The sequence below is a fragment of the Ailuropoda melanoleuca genome, chromosome 20 (assembly GCF_002007445.2).
Source record: "Ailuropoda melanoleuca isolate Jingjing chromosome 20, ASM200744v2, whole genome shotgun sequence".
NCBI lineage: Eukaryota > Metazoa > Chordata > Mammalia > Carnivora > Ursidae > Ailuropoda > Ailuropoda melanoleuca.
In genome coordinates, this window is record NC_048237.1 from 8,948,838 (window position 1) to 8,976,819 (window position 27,982).

Below are 27,982 nucleotides of genomic sequence, written 5' to 3' on the forward strand. Positions count from 1 at the left end.
AATGCTTATTTCCTTTGCCAGATTAGGGAAGTTCTCAGCTACAATTTGTTCAAATATCTCTTCTAGACCTCTCTCTTTGTCCACCCCCTTGGGGATGCTGATGATTCTGACATTGGAATGTTTCATTGAGTCAGTAATCTCCCGTAATCTACATTCTTGAGATTGGATTTTTTTGAGCCAAGTTTCCGTTTTTACTTTCTCTTCTACCATCCCATCCTCCAATTCACTAATTCATTCTTCTGCCTCCTTTACCCTGGCCGTCAGAGCATCTAGTTTAGACTGCATTTGATTCATAGCATTTTTACTTGCTGCCAGGTTCGCTCTCATTTCCGCCCTTAGAGAGTCTATATTCTCGTTAATATTTTCATTAATATTTTTTTCAAGCCTACACATCATCTTGACCATTGTTACTCTGAACTCCATTTCTGACAATTTGGTTATATCCATATCCATCAGTTCTGTGGCAGAGGCCACAGTCTCTGTGTCCTTTCTTTGCTGAGGGTTCCTCTTCCTTGTCATTCTGGTGAGGAGAGGTTGTGGGGATGCACAGAGCCCAGGTTATTGACAAGGACCTGGGCAGTGTGCACTTGTTTTATAGGGACCTTAGGGATGTGGGCTTCTTGATTTTTCAGCCTTCCTTCTGGGGGAGGGGCCTGCCATGCTGATACTTAGGCAGCCCTGTTTGGGTAAAGTTGCCTTGCGAGGGGGGGATGGGGACGGGCACAATGTGAACCGGTATTTCCGGGCTTTTGTTCTCTGGCGGCTTTCCCTGGTGGTTTTCTGTGACTCTTCTGAGAGAGCAGCAGTGGCCGTATCCTAGCCTCTGTCTCAGAACAGAGAGATTGCAGTCTGCCCTCCACTGAGTTTTCCTGGCCACTTTAACTCTGTTTCCATCGGTGCTGCTAAAAACCCCACAGCGTCCTGGGATGTGCACCCCACAGCCACTCTCCCAGCCCTCGCTTCCAGGGCCGGCTCGTCTCTGTCCTTTGTGCTTCTAACACTGCTATCTCCTGGTTCCCATGCGCTCCTGAGCTCCCTGTTTCAGTGTGGTCGTGCACACACTGGAGCACTGGTTTTCCGTCTGGTCGCCCGGGTGCTCCCGAGCTCCTGGTTTCAGTCCAGCTCCAGTTTTCAGTCTGGTCGCGCCCGCGTCCCCAGGCTCATGGTCTCAGTCTGCTTTCTTGCGGGTGCTGGTCCATGAGTCTGGCCCGCTCCCCAGTGCAGGTGGCTACTGCTTCCCTGCACCCGAGCGTGGCGCCTCCCTCCACCTTCCGTTTATCTTCCGATATCTGTGCGCGGACTCAAGGCTCCCCTCTTTGTACCTCAGTACCCAGCGTGGAGATGTTCGTTTGTAGAGATTCAGATGTAATCTTCCTGTGTCTCAGGCTGATTTCGTGGGTGTTCATGATGGTCTGGTAGATATCCAGCTCGATTCAGGGGACCAGCTGAAAAAAGGGTCCCCTGGGGCGCCTGGGTGGCACAGCGGTTAAGCGTCTGCCTTCGGCTCAGGGCGTGATCCCGGCGTTGTGGGATCGAGCCCCACATCAGGCTCTTCCACTATGAGCCTGCTTCTTCCTCTCCCACTCCCCCTGCTTGTGTTCCCTCTCTCGCTGGCTGTCTCTATCTCTGTCGAATAAATAAATAAAATCTTTAAAAAAAAAAAAAGAAAAAGAAAAAAGGGTCCCCTACTCCTCCAACTTCCCCCCCAATTTATTAATTTAAAGTATAATTGTATGGTTAATTGCCCAGATTCTCAATAGTATATTTGTAATAATAATAGATTGTTCTCTAAGCACTTTACAATGTAAGTTCATTTACTCCTCAGAGTACTTTTGTGAAGTAGGTGGTATTATTATTTACATTTTCCAGATGAAGTAACCAACGCACAGATACTGAGTAACTTGATAAGGAAATGGTAGAACTGGATTACTAAACTGAGACACTCCAGAGACAGTGCTCTTAACCATTTCATAATTATATGCCAAATCCTCTCAAACATCACAAGTGCTTTAACTGATAATCTTAAAGAGATTAGTCCAAACATAATATGTTACTATCATGGGTTTTATTTATTTCATCTACTTTTCATGGATTGGAAGTTTATATATCCTTTTAAAGAAAGCAGATTTTATCTTCTCAGAGTCAGGCTACTAAATCAGACAAACCAAGTTATTAACGTGAGTTGAGGTTATTGATGGACAATGTTTTGACTCTTCTGGTCAGTTCTTATTTAGAGGTGTGAGGCTAGGGCTGGAGGCTTCCATTTGGATTTTACCTGTACCATTGATTGATAGAATGAGCTGAGTATTTCCCTAGATTGGTGTCTCTTGAATTTACAAATTCACATTGTATCTTTTGGCCATTTCTATCTTCTGATTTGAATCTGCAATATTTCCTCATCCAGATTCTGTATTGCCTGGTTGAATTCTTTATTATTTTTATGCCCTCTGGATGGTTTATACTTTCTTTAAATACTTTGGATCCTGCTTTCCTCTCATGATAATCACAATTGAATTTTACATTTCTTTGCACATTCAGGGTGTTGGGAAATTTAAAATATTATATAGATAATAGTTTAGTCCAGTCTTTTAACATATTTATTGAGCATCTATTTGTCAAATACTAGGCCTAGGTATGGTGAGAGATGGAAGACGAGTAAGGCAAGGTCTTACCAAATCCATTGAATTGAATCCCTGGGAGAAAAGGCTAAGAATCTTGAATTTTCAATAGCTTCCAGAGAAACTTACTCTTCTTTCATATTTCTAGAGTGATTCTTATACCCACTAAAGTTCAGAAACTATTGCAGTACAGTGTAGTACATCACAAAAGAAGTTCCTATAACTTACTATAATACAAAAAATAAATAAATAAAAGACATGGGACGCTGGTCTTGTGATAATTGATTTGCATTGTCCTTTCTGGCAGTAGTTGGATAATAAGTTCAGTAGTTTCTTGAGGCCATCTAGTGTTTGTGAATAAAATTATGGAATGTAATATTTATTTTTTGCTCTGGCAAAAATTCTGTATACTTTATGTGGCAAATTTTTTTCTTAGTACTACTCTGATGTTGATACTACTCACTAACACTGACGTGCTGTGGGGGTTTTTTTGAGGTAGTATAATTTTTAATGGATACTTGTTCACTTAAAAGTGTAACACATGAAAAATTTTACTTGAGTATTATAAATGTTATCAAAGCATAGAAGTTTTTTAACTTTCTTCTTTATTTTAGCCATTAACAGGCCAGATATCACAGACACAGAGATGGAAACTGTTATGGACACTATTGTTGACAGCCTCTTCTGCTTTTTTGTTACACTGGGTGAGTTCTCAAGTCTTTCTGGTTATTCTTCAAAGTATTTAATATTCCATTAGGAAAAATTTCAAATACACTTTTAAGGATAGAGATAAATGTAACTATCAAGGCACACTCCCAAGGTTCCAGAAAACATTAAATTTACATATACTGTTAATCCACTATACTCAGAATTTTAAACATTTCTATGTACATCTAAATTTACTTAGAGCTACTTTGTGTTCAGAGTCTAATGTGTGATTTTATGCTTTACTATTACTAATGGATCTATTTAGAAACCTTCTAATTGCAATTTTAATTTTGCAGACATTGAAAACCCTAGTTAAAATGACCCTTACACTAAATTATTAAAGTTTCTCTTCATTTCACAAATGAGAAAATTGATGAAAAGAGAGATACCCTGAATAGCTCAGGATATATATGGAAGTTTGAGGAGAATTTGCATGTAAGCTTTGGGGCTCCCTCCTTTCAGGAATTTTTCTCCTTTAATTTTCAGCCCTGAACGCCAGTCATTGATTCCTCAGCTCGTTAAGTCTTCTGTTTTCTGCTTGAGCTCTTTCTCCCCTGTGCCTTGCAAATTGAAAAGTACCCTCAGGAGAAAAGCTGGTTAGAAATGCATCTCGTTTTTCAAATATGTCTCTTCTTTCAAAGTTTCACCCCCCTGCATTTTCTGCCTGCTTTTGAGTACCTTCAGTACCTTGAAATGAGGTTGTTATTGTTGTTTTAAACAAAGCACATCTATATACAACTTTTAGTCATTAAACAGACATAATTAACCTTCCTATTTTGCCATCCTATACACATTCCAAAATTTCACTAAATGCTAGGGTTTTGTGGACGTTAAAGTTACTTTTCCTTGATGATATATTTTCAAGGTAAAGGTAGATTGAAGAAGAGAAGTGTAAAAGACCACCGAAATGTTAGAGCAACCATTATTATGTAGAGTATCAGAAAGTGATTTTTTCAAAAGAAAAATTGAAATTACTGCCAGTCTGACATAGAAGGATGTCAACAAATAATTAAGTGAAAAAGGCAAATTTAAGAACAGTATGTATAATATCCTGTTTTTCTTTTTTTATTCTTCATAAATGCATTTATTTAGACTACATGTAAAAAAATAATCTGAAAACAGCCGTATCTAATTCTTGATATTATTTTAAGGTGGCAGAATCAAAGGGTTAACTATACATTTCTAATATTATTTGAATTTTATATGACAAACATGTATAACTTGACATTGGAAGAGAACAGTTTTATAAAATTTGCTTTTATTCTACAATCTTACTTTTGCAGTTGACTGAACATGCTTTGTATAGAATCTAAAATGCAACAATTTCAGCATATAAAGATTACAGTGTTCTCAGGGTGCCTGGGTGGCTCAGCCGTTAAGTGTCTGCCTTCAGCTCAGGTCATGATCCCGGGATCCTGGGATTGAGCCCCACATTGGGCTTCCTGCTCGGCGGGAAGCCTGCTTCTCCCTCTCACACTCACCTTGCTTGTGTTCTCTCTCTCGCTATCTCTCTCTGTCAAATAAATAAATAAAATCTTTAACAAAAAACAAAAAAAAGATTACAGTGTTCTCAGTTTGTTTTCTGAGATTTTCAGTGCAATTGGTTTTTTTCTCTCATTATAGGTTTTGCTAAAACTTGGAGTAATAAAGAGAAATTAAGAGATCTAATGAGCTGATTCAGTAATGAACCGGGCCATGTTTTAGGAGCTTTTCACATTAATGGATGAATATGTTCTTTACATTTTAAATTAATTTTTTAAAAGAGACTATAATCCTTCATTGTTAATTTGTAAAATCAAGAATAATAATACCAAACTGCTAAATTGACTAAGCTCTTTTCATTCTTTTCCATTAAGTCAGAGTGACTCCTGTGAGCAAAGTCTTTGAAACTACCTATAGGGAGTCAAATCCTGATTTAGTTTTAATTCATTGAAAAAATGTGGTCACACTGATTGGCCAACACTATATAAAAATAGTCGTTTTGTTTTTTTTTTTAACTCCCTAATATTTTCTTTTTGAAGGGAAAGATCCATTTCTGAAACCTTGCTTTTACTCTTAAGATAATAAATCCTCTTATATTTCTAGCCTGAAATTTTATACTTCTCTTGTATTTTTGATGGTTAGGTATCTTATAAATATCCATTTTAATTACTAAGAGCTGAAATCATTGCTAACATCTTTTGTTAAAATAGGTGCTGTTCCTATAATCAGATGCTCAAGAGGAACAGCAGCGGAAATGGTAGCAGTGGTAAGTTCATACAGATATCCATTGATGACACAGTCTTCTATCAGCTGTTTTCCATAAGTACCTCAAGTGTTTTTGTTAATACTAAGTGTATGATTGCTATGGGTTATATATTAAGTACCAAAGGTAAATATTTTTATTTTACAGCATTGGGATTCCACCAAAAATAAAAAGTAATCATTGTATACTGTTATGTGATGAAGAAAAATGATTTACTCCGACACGCTATTCCAGCTGTTTCTTTTTTACTACAGTGTATATTTGTCTTTCTGCCTTGTTTCTCCAAGTCGTTTTTACACTTATTTGATCCCCCAGATCATTTTATATAAAAATAGTCAGTGAAAAATGATTGTTAGTGAAATCAGGCCCGAGTCACAATAGAAAAGGCATTGGTCTTTTCAAGTCCAAGCTATGATGTTACTGAGTAGTAAAGAAACTAAAATATTTAGATTTTAGAATTGCTATTTTGTAAAGAAGTTCCAGGTTTCTTTCTTATGAAACTAAGAACACATTATATTCTTAATGTTCATAATAACACATTTTATTATCCTATATAAAGTTCTATGAAACTTTTCTTTAAGAGTTACTATCAAATTTGATTTTTCAGAAACTAGATAAGAAACTTCGAGAAAATCTAAGAGATGCAAGAAACAGTCTTTTTACAGGTGACACACTTGGAGCTGGCCAATTCAGGTATTATGTTTTATCAGGGTTTTGACTCAGTTTGTTCTTGAAATACTAATGGAATATCTTATTTAATTTACCTTCTGTTAAAGTTTCTGTTTGGGGGGCATCTGTGTGGCTCAGTCATTTACGTGTCCAACTCTTGATCTCAGCTCAGGTCTTTATCTCAGGGTTGTAAATTCAAGCCCCATGAAAAATGTTTTGCGTTTTGTCATCTGAAGGAGATTTTCTGTTTATATGGCTTTGATGATCAGATGCTATTTTATTTCAGTTATCATTAAGCCTCTTTGTAATGACAAAAGTAAGTGAAAAACTTGTGATGCTTATGTCTATTTCTACCTATCAGTTTCCATTTTTACATTGAAATACTTGTTTATTAAAAATAATGGACAGTATTGGGGTGAAGAAGTAAAGAAACACACAAATGGCTGAGAATTATTTCAAGGGAAATGGGAATAGACAGTATATTGGAAAATTAATTCCTACCCCCAGTTTTAAGTGAATTAATAAATAAAGCCTGTAAAAATAAATTGATACTCAGTGTAACTGCTCTCCAGGGATAATAATTCTATGGTAACTTTCCATAGACTTCATTTCAAGTCAATTTAGATGGTTCCTACTGTCTTATGTATTATTCCTATAATTTGGAGTTAACACTAACATTATGTTTCAGTTGTTTGTTCCAACTGTCTCAGCCCCCACATTATTTTAAACTCCTCCATGATTTCCTTGCTGGTCTTCAAAATGTTTCTCATTAAGGAGAGCAGAAACATCAAATTCTCATCTGTTTTTTTTTTTTTTCCAGCAGAAGCACCCACTATAGCATCTCTTACTTAACAGCTCCCTTTCTATAGTGCTCTCATAAAAGCCTTAGAAACCAACATAAAGGCGCTGTTTTATTTGGATGATTCCTAAAAACTTATTTATGTTATAATATAGTTATTTTTAATTTGTTAGCTGCAGTTCTAAATTTTTTTAATTAGGGGTCAGCAACTTTGTTGGACTATTGTTTTGGATATTTGAAACCAGCTGTAGGTTAATGACCCTCAAGAAGAATTCGGTAATGCTTGGAGACATGTTTGGTTGTCACAGCTGGGTAGATGCTACTGGAATTTAGTCGGCTGCATTATAGGATGCTGGAGTGCACAGCACAAGCCCCCATAATGAGGAATTCTCCAGCCCCAGATCTCAGTAGTGCTGAAGTAAGAAACATTGCCATAGGCTATCTTTCCATGCCTTTCACCTGTCTCTGGAGTAATAAATGATAGGTGTTAAGGGTGCTACTCCTACGTATTGCAGTTTTATAATCGGTGCAGTGCATTTATAATTGGTGCGGTGTAATGAGTTACTAAAATGGCCAGAGGTTTCTTGCAGGAGAAAATATGAATAGTTAATACAATCAGATAACAATATCTTTTGAAAATTGATGTATACTCTTGATACAATATTGCCAAAGCAGACCTTTACAACTTTTGGAGACACGTGGCAAACAGATGACTTTGTGCCTCACTTTGCTTTAAGTATAGTCTGTTTCACATCTAAGTTGTAATGCTATAGTAAACAATATGTGAAGTATTTGGTAAGTGAATAACTATATAATTAGTTATCCTTGTGTCTTAATGTTTTAGTTTTATATATTATTATGATTTCGTGAGGCTCTTCTCTAGAGTCTGCTTTTTGAATTTGTGTTTACATAGAAAAGTTGTAATTTGTGATTTATGAAACTGTCAAACATTTGTGTAAATTTATAAGATCCTCTCTCTAATAGTTTTCCCTGAAACTGACAACAGCTATTCCTTTTTCTTTTCCAAAAAATGTGAAATACAAATCTAAGTAGAAGCAACTTATTCTTACTTTGGTAACTGTAAAATTATTCAGTAAAAGTACTTGCATAGATTTTTTTCTTTAAGACAGTTCCTCAAGTCTTGTAATCTAGCTCTGAGTAGTCTGAAACATTATTTTACTTGACTGCCTATACTTAAAAAAATTTTTTTAAAGCAAACTATTATGGAATGTCAATATTAACATACTTACTGTTCATGTCAAAATGATAAAACCAGAAAGTATTAGAAAAAATGAGATGTAGAAACTGTTATCAAGAGTTACATGTAATTTTTTTTTAATATATTTACAGCTTCCAAAGGCCTTTATTAGTCCTTGTTGACAGAAACATAGATTTGGCAACTCCTTTACACCATACTTGGACATATCAAGCCTTGGTGCATGATGTACTGGTAAGAGGCTACATATACCACATTTTACTAAAATTTAGTAATATTCAGTGGTCCTTTTAATTTAAAATTAACGTCATGGCTACAGAACACAGGTGAGAAGGATGGAACTGAGAAATAGGAACAAAAAAGTGATGGAATTTAGTATCACTGGGTGTAGATGCTGGAGAATAGTGAGGCATTGAAGTGTAAAGCTCTAAACTTACGATCTTTAAAGTATAAGATTAATTATTTGTATTATTGGCAGTGATGGGGAGAAAAAACACGAATAAAATGAGTGAACTTTTTTTTCCCCCAGAGAGAGCATGAGTTGGGGGCAGGGGTGGGGCATAGGGAGAGCGGGAGAGAGAATCTTAAGGAGGCTCCACAAGAGCTTGATGTAGGCGGGGCTCAATCTTATGACCCTGAGATCATGATCTGAGCCCAATCCAAGAAACTCTTACCCGACTGAGCCACCCAGGCACCACCCAGTGAGTGACTTTTAAAAAATTTTCTTACGAACTAATTTTTTTTTTTTTCCATACTGAGGAAGTAAATAAATACGTTTCTCCCTAGGGAGGAAAGCTATAATTTCCATTTTTCCTGGGAATCAGTTAAGCCTCATTTTATGGTAAATGTAAATAGTATTTTTTATATTACACCGTATGTTTTTTGAGGTAATCCCAGATACGTACAATCATGCTTAAACAAAAAATCCGTATTTATATTCATGCATATATTCATCTACTAAATATTGTATATAGCGTGTGATATACACGGATAAATAAAACAGGCCCAATCTTTAAAGGCAGTGGGAAGAAAATATGTACACAATTCTGTACAAGGCACTATGTAATAAAGCCAGAATAGTCCCCATTTGATAGAAAAATTTAGGCACAGAAGTTAAATGATTTGAACCCAAATCATTGGCTCTGCCAAGACTAGCACTCTAATTTACAAACTTCTAGACCAGGCCTCTAGGGATTATAGTATATAATGGTATTATTATTGCAAAGAGTGCCTGAAATGTCATATGGAAAGGAAGTGAAAAACATACAAAAGATGTTTTTTTGTTTGGTTTATTTCTTTAAAAACCAAATTCTAGCAATAAGGTATTTATTTAAATAAATCAGATTTCAGAATTACTGATGACATGGGACAGTTCTGTACCCTTCTGCATCCTAGAGTCCTGTGTCGTTTCTAGGACGAGTGTCAGTGAAATAGTAGGCAACTCTGATTCACCTGAGAGGACAAGAAGAATCAAAGGGACTACTGAATTAAACCCTGAGTAACGGAACATGGAAGCTAGTCGTAGGAGGTCAAGTAAGAGGCTAGAGAAGAATTCAGCCACTACTAGAGGGTCTGCTGTCTGACAAAACATTTTAGACTCCGGTTTTAGCAATAAAGAAAGCAAATGAAAATATTCTTTTCTTCCTGGGCTTACATTATGATAGGATAGGCAATAACTAAAATAAAATATATGACATTTTAGAAGGTAGAAAATACTCTGGAGGAAAATAAAGCAGGTAATGGTGAACAGGATTGTAACTTTAAAATGGGAAAGACTTCACTGAACAAGACGCATTTAAGGGAAGATGTAAAGGAGTTGAGGTAGTGAATTACATAGCTATGTGGAAGAGAACAGCTTTGTAGGCAGAAAGACGCCTAATATGTTTAAAGGATAGCAAGGCAGCCAGGATGGCCAGAGCAAAGCAAGGCAAGGGGAAAATAGCAGGAGGCAAAGTTAAGTAGGATATGGGAAGCAGTATAGCATAGGACATTATAGGCCATTATAAGGATGTTGACTTTCAGTTTGAGGAAAGTAGGAAACCAATGCAGTTTTGAGTAAAGGAGTGGCATCTGATACACATTTAAGAGTATCACTTTAACTGCTTTGTTGAAAACAGACTCTTTGAGGGGCATAGGAAGAGTCAAGACACCAGTAGGAGACTGTTGCAGTTATCTTAGCAAGAGATGGTGACGGCTTACAACAGGATGGAAATGGTGAGGTTTGTGATAATCTTTGGAATGCAGAGCATAGGATTTGCTGATGAATTGGATGCGGATCTAAGAGAAAGAGGAGTCAAAGATGAGTCCACAGTTTTGGCCTTTGCAAATGGATAGATGTCATTTATTGAGATAGGAGAGACATGGAGAAATTTTGATGGGAAGATCAGATGTTGAGTATTAGACATGTTAAATGTGAATGCCTATTAAGATACTCAAGTAGATATCAAACAGATATGTATAAGTCTGGAGTTCAGAAAAAAACATCTGGTGCAGAGAAATAAATTTAGGAGTAGCCCATTTATAGATGGTATTTAAAGCCAAGAGATAAAATGAGATCACCAAAGGGGTGAATATAGATGGAAAAGAGAAGAGGTCTAAGAACTGAACTCTGAGGCATTTCAACTTTTAGAATTCGGGGAGTTGAATAAGAACCAACAATATAATGTAGAATGAAGCAACTAGTACTGAGTTATGAGAACTTGATCTGTGTTGTTTTGGAAGCCAGTGAATTAACTGTTTTCAGAGAGGAGGCAGGATGCTGAGGACGAAGAAGTCACCAATGCCTGTGACACCATCAAGGTTATTAGTAACTGAGCAGCTTCCATAGTGTAGGGGCAAAACACTGAAGTGGGTTTAAGAGAGACTGGAAGGAGAGAGAATGAATATAGACAAACTGTAGAAGAGCTTTTGCCGTATGGGACAGTTGAGAAAGTGGTAATTGCTAGAAGGGAATGTGAGGTCAAAAAAGATGTTTAAACGAGAAACAGTACCACATGTTTGTGTATCAGTGGGAATGATAGAAAAGTTGATGCAGGCGGTTAAGAGCGTTCTGTAGGTCTGTAGGAGGCATTAATAATCAGGATCACTATAGACAGCATTTCTCAACTATGGCATTGACATTTTGGGTCCGATAATTTTTTTGTTGTGGAGGGCTGTCTTTTGCATTGTGGGATGTTATCAGCATCCCTGGCCTCTACCCTCTAGGTGCCAGTTTCTCAGTTGTGACACCAAAATGTCTTCACACATTGCCAAATATATCCAGGCTGTGAAGAGGGGTAAAATTGCCTCTAAGTGAGAACTGCTCTTAATAGGCTTTAATAGGCTGATGACAGGAGTTTCCAAGCTGGAGTTGTTTTAGGGAAGAAGACAAGTGGAGAGTCTGGGAGTAGCAAGGAAGGCAGCCATCTCAATCCCAGGTCCACACAGTTGGAGTTCAATTAGAGTAAGAAAGTACAGAGAAGGTTGAGAGTAGATGTTCGGAATAGGAGATTTTGCTGTTGACAGAGTATGAGTTTCAGAGGGTAATGACAGAAAGGTTTTAGGAATTGGTTAAGAATGAGAAATGGAATCTGAAGAAGGTGGTATAGGGAGCCATAGAGAGATTGGCATGATGAGATAGTTTTCATAATCTCAGATTTGGTTGTTGGGGTTCTGGCTTTTGGGTGGGAGTAAGGGGTGATACCGTCATCTCTTCACTCCTGGTTGTATGTGGAGGCTATATAGAGCATTGAGATACTTCAATCTTTCTAATTCCTTTCCTAATGAAAGTATTTGATGCTTTGAGCACAGGAGATAAGATGTGTATACACGTAATTGCACCATGAAGGAATATGCTCTTATTCCCCATTGTTGGAAGAGAAAACTGGGAAATACAACTTAGGTCAGAGATTTCACCAAACCAGACAAGGCTAATTAATACTGGTCCTTGAGATTTTCACTGTTCGAGTGAAATGAGAATACTATGGGCTATGAAATGAGTTTTTTTGATTGACCTTTTTGCTAATTTGTGTGCCTACCTATTTATTATCCTTGTTTTTTTGTGAGATATGTAATTTACTAATTTTTTATTTCCTATTCTTAGAAGTTAAAATAATCCTTTTAGAAATACAAGGTGGGGGCGCCTGGCTGGCTCAGTGGGTTAAGTGTCCCATTCTTGGTTTCGGCTCAGGTCATGATCTCAGGGTCATGAGATCAAGCCCTGTTTCAGGCTCGGTGTTCAGAATGGAGTCTGCTGTTCTCCTTCTCCCTCTGCCCTTCCCCTCAGGATATCTCTCAAATAAATAAATCTTTTAAATAATACATACAAACAAACAAGGTGGTAAAAATAGGTAGTAGGGCAACTAAAAGTCGGCAACCATGTGTCTCTAAAAATTAAGTTCAACAAATATTTTTTAAGTGCCTACTCTGTACCAATCGATGCTGGTCACTGGAATATATGGTGAACCAAGCAGATGTTATCCCTGATGCATGGAGGTTAGACTAGTGGGTTCCTGTGGACATTTGGGTTATTGTTGGTTTTAGTTTTTGTTACAAATAATAGAACAATGCACATCTCTAATTAACCTTCTTAGGTTAGAGTCTCAAATTCCATATTACCTTTAGGCAGTCTTTTCACAGCATTATCATCAGAATATTTAGGCCTTACGAGAATAGTCTCTTTAAAGATATTGGTTAAGATAAACTACACAATGTTTATTGACTTATTCCTGTTCATTAATTTTATTTTTTAATTTAAAAAAAATTTCTTAAATTTTTAAAAATATTTTAATTCCAGTATAGTTAACATCCAATGTTATAGTTTCAGGTGTACAATATAGTAATTCACCAATTCTATATATTACTCAGTGCTTATCAAGATAAGTGTACTTTTAATCCCCTTCATCTATTTAACGCATCCTCTCACCCACCTCGGCCCTGGTAACCATCTCTTTCTCTATAGTTAAGAGTCTCTTTTGGTTTTTGCTTTTTTTCTCCTTTGTTCAGTTGTTTCTTGAATTCCACATATGGGTGAATCATGTGGTATTTGTCTTTCTCTGACTGACTTATTTTGCTTAGTATTATACTCTGTAGATCTATCCATATTGTTGCAAATGGCAAGATTTCATTCTTTTTTATGCCTGAATAATGTTCCATTTTATATATATATATGTATGTATATATATATATACACATGTATATACGTGTATATATATACACACACACACCTTTGTCCATTTATCTATTTTTTTAAAAGATTTATTTATTTATTTCATAGAGAGCGCACACATGCACAGGCAGGGGAAGGGACAAGGGGAGAGAGAGTATCTCAAGCAGCCTCCGCGCTCAGGGGGGAGCCCACTGCCAGGCTTGTCCCATGACCCCACAGTCATGACCTGAGCTGAAATCAAGAGTCAGATGCTTAACTGACTGAACCACCGAGGTGCCCATGTCCATTCATCTATTGGACAGTGGGCTGCTTTCATAATTTGACTATTGTAAATAATGCTGCAGTAAACAGAGGGGTGCATATATCCTTTCAAATTAGTGTGTTTGTATTCTTTGGGTAAATACCCTGTAGCGCAGTTACTGGATCATATGATAGTTCCTGTTAATTAATTTTAATGCAGTTTCTAGATGTGAAACAACTGTAACGGGGATATCATAAATTATTCTCATGTTATTTTTTGTTAAAACTGCTGCTTTTGAAGTTTCTTTGGAGTTTTTAAAATTCTTAATAATTGTACCCCTTACCTCCACAAGGTGGAGTAAAAGTTCTAGATAGGAACTGTTAACCTGAAATTGGAGCTTGTTTTTTATATTAAGTGTCTGCCTGAAAATCTTGAACACTGATAGTATTTATATCAGACTGGAAACAACTGAAAATTCATACAACTTCCCTGTGTGCCAGAAAGATTCTTGTCATTTGACGTGGGAAATACACTCTTCTGGTGAAAAATTTTGCAGTGTCCCTTTCCTTTTACTAGGATATAAGAAGCAAAATTAATAATTAGAAGGTCATTAGAAATTTATTGTACCGTGGTTGTGGGAGGGGTGGATTTGATTGTTCATCTGAAATGAGTAGTTACAATTAGGCAAGGGGATGGGCATTATTTCATCTTAGTATCTTGTTCTTTACTTGGGCTTTGGTCTTTCATATCTTAAGTAAACTTTTACTCAAATCTAAATCATTCATGGGAAGTTCCTACTAAAGGTGTGTAGACTGTAAATCCAAGAAAACATCCTTGATTTCATTCATTTTTTAAAAAATGGTATTGTTTCAGTGTGTTTGCATATTCATTGCTGTATGTATTACTTGCTATTTACTAATCTGTTTTAGGTTGCTACTCTTTTTCCCTTACATCCTAGTTGCTTAGTACGTAAGATTTGCGACATTTGTCTATGTCTGTGATGGAGCATTATACAAAGGTTTTCTTTTTCAATTAAATGATTCTTAGATGATTCTTAGAAATATTTTCTTTCCCTTTTTTTTTTTTTTTTTGGTTTTTTTCACANACATATTTTTCTTTCCTTCTTGTCACCATTGACCAAAGCTCAGGGTTTCTAAATCAGTATTGTCTTACAGAAATAAAGTATGAGCTACAGATGTAATTTTGGATTTTCTAATAGCCACATTAAAAAGATAAAAAGGAACAGATGAAATTTATTTTAATAATATGTTTTATATATAACCCTATAAGTCTAAATTATTAGCATTTTAACACATAATCAATTTAAAACAATTTTATATTCTTTTTATATATGAAGTCTTAAAAATTTGGTGTATATTTTATACTTCTATCACATCTCAATTCAGACTAGTCACATTCCAGATAATCAGTAGCCACATTGACCAGTATCACCCGTATTGGACAGCATGTTTCTAAATCATTATAGCTCAAGTTCTTTCCTAGTTTAGAAACTAAATAAATTACTTGTAAGTTGATATTATTACGGGAAGACTGGTAGACAACGTTTGCATATAGTCAGCAGTATATCTCTAGAGGCTTCTAGCCAATGATTCCTAGAGTTATAAGGAATTCTGCTTTAATAAGAATGAACAAGCTTATCAAGGTCCCTGACATTGCCAAATCTATACAGAATACCTTGGCATCTGAATTAGGATATATTAGGTAGTGCTCTTCAATATAAAAGAACCCTTGAATCTCAGTGGATTAAAATAAATACTTATTTTTGTTCACATATTTCTTGTTTCTTGTCCAATGTGTATGAGCAAGGAGGAACTCAGACATATCATAGTCACTCCCAAATTAAGGTTAATGAGGCCCCATCTCAACACATACTGTCACAATCACTATGGCAAGGGGCAAACAATTGAGGGTTATATTTTAAATCCTGTTTCATTGTTACGAATAAAACTTTAAGGCTTTTATTAGGGAATATTTTATATAAAAACACAAAGTTACAGAATACTGTAATGAACCCCCCTACATGCATCACTCAGTTTCCCCAGATACTATGCATCTTACCCTGGGCATTATATGATCTATGCGTGAATATTTCAGCATTTATCTAAAAAAAAAAAAATTCCATTATTTTATTATCATACCTAACAAAATTAACAATTATTGTTTGGTAATATCTGCTACTATCTCTGTATTCAGCGTTTCCTAATTGTTTCAAAGACACAGCTTTACAGTTGGTTTGTTCAAATCGGGATCTAAACAGTATTCCATGCATTGCATTGGTTACATCTTTAAGTTTCTCAGTTTACAACAGTTCCTCTCTTTCCACTCCTTTTTTATTGCCATTTTTTGGTTGAAGTAATTGGATTAGTTTTCTAAAGAATATCCTACTTTTCTGCATTTGGTTGATTTTATTCTTGTGGTACACAGTTTTGATGTAGTTCTCTATCCCCAGTATTTTCTGTAAACTGATAGATCTAGAAACTTGATCAGATTTGACTCAATTGTTTGCCAAAATAAAAGTTACTTTTATTTTACTTTCCTTTTTTTCCCATGTGAATATAAATCTTAGCTCTGCATAAATGCGTATCACCTATATCATCCAAATGTAATTTTGTTAACATTAGTTCTGTTTGGGTTTACTGGTCTGCTTTAACTTGTAAAAGGAAACTAAGACTGCTGAAGACTTATCCATGGTTTTCTTCTCATGGGATTTCTTTATGTCTCATGATTTGGGACATCGTTGTCCAGTCTTCTAAGTCAAGAAAGTATGAATATCAGTAGGAACAGGTTAGACTCTATCATGTCAAAACTAATTCAGTTTTTTGTTTGTGTACAAATCTTCACTTTCTTTAACATGATTAAGTTCAGCACAGAGTGTTCTAATTTCTTAATTTTCAAGACTAAAATCTTCCTTATTTGCCTGGCTGTTATGCAAACAGTGGAAGTGTTCTGCCACTATTACGTTATTTCTCAAAATTCTTACCATTTTTTATTCCTTTATCATTTTGTGGGTTTTTTTTTTTTAAGTATTCCATCAGTACTTCAGTATAGTACGTGCTCTTATTTTTCTTTTTTTCTTTTTTTTTTAGAGATGTTATTTATTTGTTTGAGAGAGCGCAAGCAGGGGGAGCAGCAGGCAGAGGCAGAGGGAAAAACAGGCTCCCCACTGAGCAGAGAGCCCAGTGTGGGGCTCAGTCTCAGGACCCTGGGATCGTGACCTGAGCCGAGGGCAGACGCTTAACCGACTGAGCCACCCAGGCGCCCCGTGTGCTCTTATTTTTCAACCAGTAATTTTGTTAACAAGTTACTTTATTTTGAATAAGCTGTATCATCACCATAGAAATAGTACTTTACTAGAAATTCTGGTTAATAAGGCATAACTATTTAACTGTCAGTAATTCTTAAAGCAAGGGTTCTTCTCACATTTAGCTGTTAATATCTATTTATTGTGTTTTCTTCCTATTCAGATGATTTGCTGTATAAACTTTTTACAGTATGGGGATGGGAAAGTAAAAGGAATTAAATAAGGTTACTGATATATTTATCTTATGAGAATATGAAGAGTCTATAGGAAAGACATGGTATTAATAGGCTGAAATATAACATTGTATACTCTTTGTCGATAGACTTATTAGAACTATGGCAATTGGACATCTGTATATTTTGCATTCTTGTTTTTTGTGTCATAGGCAAAAATAACAAGTAAATTACCATATAAAGAATTTGAGAAAGTTGCAGGGTATGGTCTAATGTATTGTTGACCTAGTTTTATCAAGAAGAGATTAAATTGTATTCAGTGCATTTAATCTGCTAAGACCTAGAAGTTGAATTATGAATTAAGAACATATCTTAGAACTAAGGTGATAGTAATACAGCCATGCTAGATAATTTCTCCATATAATTTATTTTTTGTTCATCATTCACTCACTTAATGATAGCCATATTTTGTCTTAATTATTTTTTTAAAGATTTATTTATTTATTTTAGAGAAGTTTGTGTGAGTGGGGAGAGGGGCGGAGGGAGAGAATCATTGAGCAGACTCCCCACTGAGCTCAGAGCCCGACGCTGGGCTCGATTCCACGACCATGAGATCATGACCTGAGCCGAAACCAAGAATTGGATGCTTAGCCAACTGAGCCACCCAGGCATCCCTATAGCCATATTTTGTCTTTAGCTCACTTTTCTTCAGAGTGAGTTGAACCATAAAATACTCGTATTACATGAAGGAACCCCCAGGTCTAAGGCAAGACTTAGGAAGGGAAAAAGATAGAAAAGAAAAAACAAAAACTTTTCTTTTGGTTTTTGTGTGTTTGTTTTCTGAGAAAGGGCAAAAAAATCAAGCCTCACGTGAGTCAAATTAGTTCTAGGCAGAAAAGTTTATAACTACATAATGATCCAGCTAGCTCTTAAAATTTATGTAAAAGGGAGTGCTATTATTGTAACTTCTGTTGTAATTTTTTAAAAAAAAAAAAATACGTATTATCGGGGCGCCTGGGTGGCACAGCGGTTAAGCGTCTGCCTTCGGCTCAGGGCGTGATCCCAGCGTTGTGGGATCGAGCCCCACGTCAGGCTCTTCTGCTGTGAGCCTGCTTCTTCCTCTCCCACTCCCCCTGCTTGTGTTCCCTCTCTCGCTGGCTGTCTCTATCTGTGTCGAATAAATAAATAAAATCTTTAAAAAAAAAATACGTATTATCAATCAACAGATGAGAATGTGAAGACTTCTCTGAGAATTTAAAAATTATATTTAAGGGCAAATGGGTGGCTTAGTCAGATAAGTGTCCAACTCTTGATTTTGGCTCAGGTCATGATCTCAGGTTATGAGATTGAGCCCTGCTTTGGGCTCCACACTGGGAACGGAGCCTGCTTGAGATTCTCCCTCTGCCACCTCCTTCCCTTCTTCCCCCTCTTTTCCTCTTTCTCTTTCTCTCTCCCTCCCTCTCTAAAAAAATTAAAAATAAATGCTATATTTAAGATTATGTTTGTTACTGGAAACAAGCATCAAGATGCCTGGTTAAATAAATGGGTATGTCCAAATGTTGGACTACTGTATAACCGTGATAAAGGTTATATAGGTACGATGAGGTCGATGTACATACAAAGTGGAGAAAGAACTCTAAAATACATTATTAAGTGAGAAAAGTAAGGTACAAAAAATGTATAATGTAATGCAATTCTTTAAAATTAAAAGGATATGTGTATGTTGGCATATGCAAAAATATTTTTCCAGAAGGACACACAAGAGCCTTAACCTTAATTTTAAGTATTTTTTGAAGTTTTAGTCATTTGCATCTACTACTTTAATTAAAATACATAAATATTAAAGGTACATTTGTGTGTAATGAAACGCTGGAAGGAGGTCTTTAAATTTTGGATATGTGTTTTGTCCTTAGAATTATTAGAAAAGGCAGTAAGAATCTGTTATTTTCCTTGTTGTAGGAAATGTTACGGTTCTTGAACTGTTACTTAAAAAAGCATTACTTTTTCCTAGGATTTCCACTTAAACAGAGTTAATTTGGAAGAATCTTCAGGAGTAGAAAATTCTCCAGCTGGTGCTAGACCAAAGAGAAAAAACAAGAAGTCTTATGATTTAACTCCAGTTGATAAATTTTGGCAGAAACATAAAGGAAGGTAAGTAAGAAAAACCTCAGTAAGTTAAAGATTCACCCCTTACGGGGAAATGAAGATGTCGTCTGACTTAATGAATTTGATGAAAACAAATCAAAAAGATCATGGTGATTCGTCTACACAGTAGGAGCTGTAATTAAATAGTCTATAGGGATCTATCCATTTCTTCTCAGTTCCTGGGTTGTTTCTTGATGGTGGTTTTTCAGGGGCCACTTCCCTTTCCAGTAAGCTCATGCCATCTGATTTTGTAGATTTTACAGATAGTCTTTCTAAATTTTGTTGCTGTCCCCACTGACCTTCTGCAAGACCATTTCTGCCTTTCATTAAAAGAGGTTTTTGTGATAGAGAAACATTGAAATGTAATCTTCCCTCTTTGTTCCATGTTTGCCTTCATACAAACACAGTGTTAGATCTCTATGGAGAGAGAATACCTAAACCTGAAAAACATTCATTTAAAGCACATTAGAAATAATAATAATTAGTCGTGTGATTTCTTATAGGCAGATACATAGATCCCATGTATTGCTATGTCCCTTCAAAGTTTAAGGTAGTTCATGGGTTCAGTAATTGTTAAAAAGGTTACCTAGTGGTAATTAAGCCTAGAGAAATCATTCTAAACAAACCAAGAGAAATCATTCTTCTGGGAAAAAAAAAGAATGCTGCTCATCAACAATTATGGGAATAAAATGTTATTTATTATTATTTTGAGTATTTCAGGTATTACTGTACCTATATATGTGACCAAGTTCTTGATATGGCTGTTCTTTTTGACCTCATTTATGTTTAAGGAAAAGTAAGATACAGACTTGATTTCACCAGCTGGGTTTTTTATGTGTTTTATCTTTTTATTTATAACTTTTTTTTTTTAACATTGGAAAGTCACATTGCTTATAACAAGGAATTTTATTTTCTCTCTCTGCAGAGGAAAAGTCACTGTCTTCCTCTTTCTGACTGGCAGTTTGGGTACTGTTATAATTTATTTTAAATAATTTTCTTCTCTTGTAATTCATAGTCTGCTTTTTGCCATAATGGCAAAGTACAAAAAAATTACATTTACATTATTTCTCGAGGATGCAGGATATTTGAAAATTAATTTTAAAATTTATTCTAGTAGAAAAAAAGCTTAAGGAAAAAATCTCATTCAAATATGGAAGATTTGAGTATTTTCTTTATATATTTAGGAACAATCTAAAAAGTCAGTTGAATAGTAAGAACTTTAATTTTTTGTTTGTAAGTAAGAATAGCCCTGAATAACTCTTACTCTGAATGTCATACTACGGTATTCTAGAAATACAGTAATAGTAATATGGGCACAAAGACACTGGCAGATAATGTAGAGTTAAACAGGTAACTTAAATCTCTCCGAGCTTCAGTTTCCATATCAGTAAAATGTCGGTATGATAATTCTACCTGTTGCCCTATTTCAGAAGGTTGTTATGAAGATGAAGTGAAATAATAGAAAGAAGTAACTTGCCCAGAGTCATCCAGTTATCATTGATAAAAGCAAGAATAAAGTCCAGTCCTGCTAGATCCCAAAAGGCCCTGCTCCTAATTATTAATACCTATTAATAATACCTATTATTAATCACCAAGACTGTGGTTAGATTATATGAGAGAATAGAGACACATTCTTAGCACTTTGTATATGGCATACAGGAAACACTCTATAAATGCAAGCAGTTATTGTTGTCTGTTAGCCCTGAGATTTGAAGATACTGGAGATTCCAGGATCATCTAGTTCAACCAGCACATTGTAGTACGCGCAGTGCTGTGTTCTGCCAGCATAGTCTGATGAAGCTGAGGTTAACGCCTGTGGTTGTCATGTAAAACTGGACCGTGGTCTTCAAAATTCTCTCAGGGTCTTCTGACATTTCTCTTAGTCTCTCCTGGGTGAAATGTGCTGATCATTAATGAAGAGTTATCCAGTGTCAGGGCAAAAGGTATTTGTTTCATTGTCGCTTAGACATGACCTTTTCTTTCTTAAAGGAAAGCTTCTGGCCTCCTCTAAATTGTAAATGAAAAATACTTATGTTAGAAACCATTTTATGGTCAACATACATTTATTTAGAATTATTCAAGAGTAGTGCCATGTGAAATTTTTTTTCTACCAAAGCTTCTCAATGATTGCAGATCACTTGGGTCTGAAGTCTATGGAAATTACTGCTAAACCTCACTTGGCCTGGAAGAAGACATCACGCATTAGACCAACAAAACTGTGGCCTGTGTTCTGTTTTTACTAGCAGTGTTCTAAGATACTATGCTTACAGAATTAAAGATTTTTTTCACAGTTACTTGCATGAAATGTTTTTAAAATGCCATCTTTGTAATTATATGAACCTTCTGACACTGTGTTAATTTGGGTGGTAATATTTAATTGATGTTTCATTTACCATGCCTTCTCTTGTTTGTTTTTTAGTCACTTAAATATTTTACTTTTTTTTCCCTAACAGTGTATAGGTGAAGTAAAATGTGATATGGTTAATGAAAATAATAGAAATAAATTTAAATTTGCTTAGGTGTAAAAGAATTATGATATGCGTTTTAAAGAAATAGTATTTATAATATAAATAGACATCCAAGGATATATGGTTGTATTTATGCTAAATTTATGCTGTCATATGTTAAATATATTCGAATTCAAATAGGTACATTTAAAATAAAAATAAATCCTCAGTGAATGTTTCAGAATTCACACAAAAATTTATGTTTTAATGTCATACTCATAGTTCCTCTTATTCAATACTGTTTCAGTCCATTCCCAGAAGTTGCAGAATCAGTTCAGCAAGAACTAGAATCTTACAGAGCACAGGAAGATGAGGTTAAACGACTTAAAAGCATCATGGTAAGAATCTTTTGCTTTCTTAGAATTACAGGGAAGCAGGACATCTGGAGAGAGAAAGAGATTAACTTTTTTTTTTCCTCATGAAAATTTGAAACCATTCATTGTTTTAATAAGAAAACTATTCTCAACTTACATAAAAGATCTTTGTCAAAAAGAAACCTGAATAATGAGAAGAGCAGAATATTTTAAAAGAATAATCTGAATTTATGATCTGAAAAAATATATAATGTGGCTTCATTTTAGAGATACATTTTCCAGTGCTGCACATTCTACTATACTTTGACCTAACCTCAGAGTTGAGCTCTACCATTTATTACTACATGACCTGAGCAAGTCTCTGGACCTATTTCTTTATCTGAAAATACCCGCTGGTTGCCTTCATCATCCAACTTTCTAGACTGATGGTGACCAGAACTTTTCTATAACTGTCAAAAATGGATATGCTTGTTCCTTAGAGGAGAATTGTTACTTTGGGTGACCTAAATCTTAGTATTTATTACTGATCTTAGGAATATATTGATTTTTATGCATCTGAGATCTTTTTTTTTCCTCCTCAGGGACTAGAAGGGGAAGATGAAGGAGCCATAAGTATGCTTTCTGACAATACTGCTAAGCTTACATCAGCTGTCAGGTAGGTAAGCAATATATACTCTTTAAGTCTTTCTGTTGATGAGATTTATTTTGAACTTAAAAACTTGGCTAATATTTTTATTAATAAGACAAGTAGGTAATAGCATAGACCTTTAAAAAACTAAATTGTGTTTTTAACATGTTCAAGCTGATTTAAATTCCCTTTTTCATATAGCAGATCATTTGCTTCTTTCACTAGTTAGAATTGTAAATGGGGATATTTTTACCAAGAAGATAGTATTGGTGATAAAATAATACAAATTATTATTAATTTTATCATTGCTGCTATTATTTTATTAACTAAAGGTTAAGTGCAGTTTCCTTCTGATACTTAGGAAATGCCATCAAAAGAGGAAATGTGTTTTAGATATATAGGTAAAATCATATTTCCATTAATCTGATTATATTCTTAGCCTCCAGATTTTGGAATCAGAAAGTGAAATGGTGGAATAATGATATTTAAGAGACAGATTACTTTAAACCAAGAAACATTTCACCTATACTAAAGTAGTGAATACTTTATATGGTAAAGCTTAGAGATTAAATTTGGTTGATAGTTTAAGTTGTCATCTTGTCACTTTTTTATTCTAAGTTTCCTCAGAGGAAACACCCAGGTGTGTGTTTTATTCAGGTCTGTGTCATTTTCTTAGAAAATTTAATGGTTAATTTTTAATTTTTTGATACTTGTAGTTCTTTGCCAGAACTCCTTGAAAAAAAAAGACTTATTGATCTCCATACAAATGTTGCCACTGCTGTTTTAGAACATATAAAGGTAAATTTAACTTTTTCCCCCCTACACAGTGTTTATGTGTTCTATTTATGTACGGCTTTATGCTTTTTAAGGTGATTTCATATTCATTATCCCATTGAGACCTCACTATAACATTATGAGATATAATTACCAAAGGCAACATCATTACCTTCTTTTTTCGCAAATGAGGAAGCTTAAGAACCCATAATGAATAGTGATTTACCAGGGTCACACGTTCAGTAAGTAGAATCTGTGATATTTCTGTTATGTTGCCTCAATATTGCCTCAATACTATCTATGCTTATTACTGTTAACAGTAGACCTGTGTCTAACCATCAATAATACAGATTTAGACACCCCTTTTACTATAGTACTATCTAAAATATCCATTAACTGTTAGTTTTAGATAAGTCTTTCACCATTAAAGCGTCTGTCTCCTGTTGTACTGTGATTTTGAAAAAAGTAGATTGTATTTTCTATATGTTGTTATCATAGCTCTTTTATCTCATTACTTTGTTCATGATTACCCCATATCAGCCTGACTTAATCAGTCCCTCAGTATTCTGTCACTTATTCTCTGGGTGTGGGGCTGAATTTCAATGACAGATTGACCATACGCTAGGACTTGGTTATTACCGACCCCTGCTTTCCGTGTGTTACATTTGAAAAAGCAATGTAAAAAAGCTAAGTATGCTTGTTTGCCTGTCAAGGATGTTGATAACACCTTGAATTTATGAAAAGGAGACTTAAACATTTTTTTTAACGATCTAAAAAGTCATCGAGAATAGGAAGGAACTATTACAGATAGATAATGGACATTGTGCAGCATGGAATTTAAACATGCATAATTTCTTTTGTTCCACATCTCAGTACTGAAATTTGCTATCTTCATGTACCTACAGGAATAGAAATAGAATAATTGTGCTGTTTATAGATGACTCTGCTGATGATATTTTCCCTTCCATATGTAGCATCTTTGTAAAATGGGAAAAGGTTGCTCAGTCTGTAAACATCTGAGGTCATTGCCTCCTGTGGAGATAATGTATGTAACCAAGTGAAGTGCAACAAAGAGCTATATTGAGAATTTCCTTCAGTAGGAAAGAAAGGCTTTGCTTACAAGGTGAAGAATGAATCTAATATAAGAAGCTTTAAAAAATTTGTTTCAAAACAAAATATAAGTTCTAGTTTATATCTGTTAAATTGTAATTATAAACTAAGGATCTTATCCATTAAATAAACATTTTTAGAGTACTTGCTGTGTGCTGGGCAGGGTGCTAGGTGCTACATGCAAATAAATAGACAAGAAATAAAAACAAATTCTAAAAAGTTATGACAGTTGTTAATAGTCCTATGTGGGCTTTGAGATTTAAGCTGTTCTTCGGATTTCCTTTGACTTTAGTTTTTTGTTTATTTTTTTATTAGTAAATTTTATTGATTCTTACATTTTACTTTCTGACCTCAGGTCTCATAGCTGTAAAACCAGAAAAATGCCAAGCTCAGCTCATACCATCAAACCTGATTTGTGTAACCCAAAGTAACTGATTATTGTACCTGTGGAAAGCACTCAGTTTCATCCTATTCATAAAAGTTTACAAACATTATCCTGCCAGAAATTTATATGAATATACTCCAGGTCAGAGACTAGAGCTTATGGTTTGAGAAAATTCTAGCTAAAGTAATTGACTTATTCAGTCATGTTTTTTGAATGACTCTATGTTGTGCTAGGCCCTGGAAGTTCTGTGGTAAATTAGACAAGTTCTCTATTCTCTTGGAGCTAATATTGTAGTAACAATAAACAAAGTACCCAAATTAGAAAACAACATAACTTCAGTCATTTAGGTGATGTAAAAACAGGGTGATAGGAGATGATAGAGAACAGCTAAGAGGGCTACTTTAAGTGGTTAGGGAAATCACCTTTGATGTGATGTTTGAGTTGAGACCTGAATCACATGGAGCCACTTAGTAAAAATCTCAGGGCCAACCATTACAGTCAGAGGGACTAAAAAGTGCAAAAGCCTTAAGATAAGGAATGAGGTTGGTGCATTTAAGGATGTAAAAGAAGACTAATAGTGCTTATGGTGAGGAGGGAAAAAGTGATAGACTATGGGATCAAGAGAAATAGCAATTTAAGTGTGATGGGAAGTCATTGGAGATTAATGACATGATCTGACTTATGTTTCAAATGGAGAATTGAGAAGTATGAGTGATGGGTTAGTTCTGGAAATAAGTGTGGAATTGAAAGACAGCTATTACTGCTGTCTAGATGAAAAATGGTGTTTTTTAAGGCAAAATTTACTATAAATTCTTTATGATGTTGATTTGTAATTTTACACTAATGATTTTATCTGAGTTTTTCAAAATCATTTTGTGTTAATAGAGGACATCTGTCTGACTTCAACATGCTACCATGCATGACCCACATAATTCTGCTGTAAGACCTGGTAATTTGGCTCTCTTCATAAAACAAGTTCAAACTAATTTGTCATTCAGTATGTTATGTGATTTTATATAAAAGCCACACATTTTGGGACGATTATTTTGCTGTAACTCAAGGAAGACACCCTTTTAAAAAACAGGGTCTGATTTAAAGAAACCATGCTATAAAGGACATTCACCTGCAGAAGGAAAGTGATGCCCTCTATAGGATACACTGTTCCTCGTTGGATCATTCTAAGAAACCCAGTCAACATCAGAACGTCTTTAAATATCATTGATAAAGGAGCATATTTATCTTAAATATTTACATATCAATTATAGTTGGATTTAATAAACTGCATACTTTAAGAAATATTCTGATAAAATAAATTCTTTTAGTTTGGAAAAATTGGATGTTTTCTATGAAGAGTCCTTGTAATGTTGACCCTCTCTTTTAAGTTATTCTTCTTCCTTGTCAAAATTAGCATATAAATTCTGCTATTCCCATTATTTCTCATTACTTGCTGGTTATAAAATTTCTTCTTAAAGCTTTCCATAATTATTAAATTTCCAACCTTATAATATTTACTTTCAAGTGGCATGTTGTACTATTACTATTCTACACCATATACCTCTGGCTATAATGTTAATATTAACTAAGTATTTTTCTCCGTGATCTCTTGCTCTTTTCACCAGAGTTTATTGACTATTTGAGTTTCACTTCTTTATAAACTTTTATTCACCTAAGTGGTAAATATTTTTTAGTATTAGGAAGAATATTATGACTTCTTATGCAGAGATCTTAGAACATTTCCCTTGGTATTCATCTTCATTGCAGTTTTGCATATTTCTCCTTTTTGGATGTTTAGATCATAGCTGGTTTTTTTATTTCCTTAGAGTATTTTCTAAAGCAGAATACTAGAAGGAAATAATTTCTTTAGAAGTCGTAACAGTTATCTGGCAATCATTGTTTTGATGGAAAGCTAGAAACACATCAGTTTGCAACAACTTTGGCAAATATTATTACCTTTGTTTATTAAAATTCTAAGGATTTTAGTGGCTTGGGTGGTTAACTTTAGTTTAATAGATTAAAGAGTAAATTGTCGAGTTCTCATTTGTTTTGAGTAATCCATACCTTTGAAATCTCTTCTTTAGCAATTCTTTCATTTCTAATACAAATATGGCTTCACCAGTTGATGGTTTTTGGGGAATGACTCCTGGGATTACTTAAATAATTTATAGACAGATTTTAATTTATTTCAATTATTGTTATACCACCTGCATAGTCAAACTGAATTAAGTACTCTTCAGCAGATACCTAAGAAAAGGAAAAGACGCCTATGTATAAGTCATAGTAGATGAGAGAGAGAAATGGCATGATGTACTCTTTCCCCTAATGCTCTCACCTTAAAGGAAGTTCTGTGACATCTGAACACTCCATCTGAATACAGCCAGCAAAAAACAAGCTTTTAAGAAGCTGTTATGGATTGAGGCTTCATTGGTGCTGAATCTTTATTTTTGTTTTGCTGCTGCTTGTGGAGAAAGTTAGGAAGTACTGAATCAGATCTAAAGACATCACCTGATCAAGCAGGTGTACTACTGAACAAAGCTTAGTCCTTGGTAGCAATGCTAGCTTTTAACCTTAGCATCTCCTCCAGGGGGCTTATTTTACTTTGGCTCGACTTCTTTATCTCTTCTAGGGGAAGATAGCTTTAAAAGTAGACACTCTCTTAATTGATTTCCACTAATCAACACACCAAATTAACTGATGCTCTTTATTCCCTCTATAAAACATAGAGGCTGCCGGCCGCATTATGACTTGCAGACAGCTGGCAGCTTGGATGCCTCACAGGTTGAATTTTAGAGTTATTTATATTTGATTCCAAACTATTTAAGCCAATTGTATGAGTAGGAAAAGAGGATTGTTTCTTTAAAACTAGGTTATACACCTTAGACTTACTGAAGATGGTGATTAAACTATTGTTTAAATTAGTACTGGGTAAAAAAAAAAAAAGAAAAATATTTAACTGTAAAAATTGGAAAATCTTGAAAAATACTA

At 35.0% G+C, this 27,982-nt stretch overlaps 1 protein-coding gene across 2 annotated transcripts in view; it reads left to right on the forward strand.

Annotated features, from left to right (window-relative positions):
- SCFD1 (sec1 family domain containing 1) overlaps positions 1-27,982 on the forward strand; it is a 103,116-nt gene that overhangs the window by 30,358 nt on the left and 44,776 nt on the right. For both annotated transcript variants that reach the window (XM_002928372.4, XM_034648621.1), the window contains 8 exons: positions 3,233-3,322; positions 5,519-5,574; positions 6,179-6,264; positions 8,390-8,489; positions 19,149-19,288; positions 22,037-22,127; positions 22,685-22,758; positions 23,448-23,529. In XM_002928372.4, coding sequence (XP_002928418.1) covers positions 3,233-3,322; positions 5,519-5,574; positions 6,179-6,264; positions 8,390-8,489; positions 19,149-19,288; positions 22,037-22,127; positions 22,685-22,758; positions 23,448-23,529 — 719 coding nt within the window. The remainder of the gene's footprint in view (positions 1-3,232; positions 3,323-5,518; positions 5,575-6,178; positions 6,265-8,389; positions 8,490-19,148; positions 19,289-22,036; positions 22,128-22,684; positions 22,759-23,447; positions 23,530-27,982) is intronic.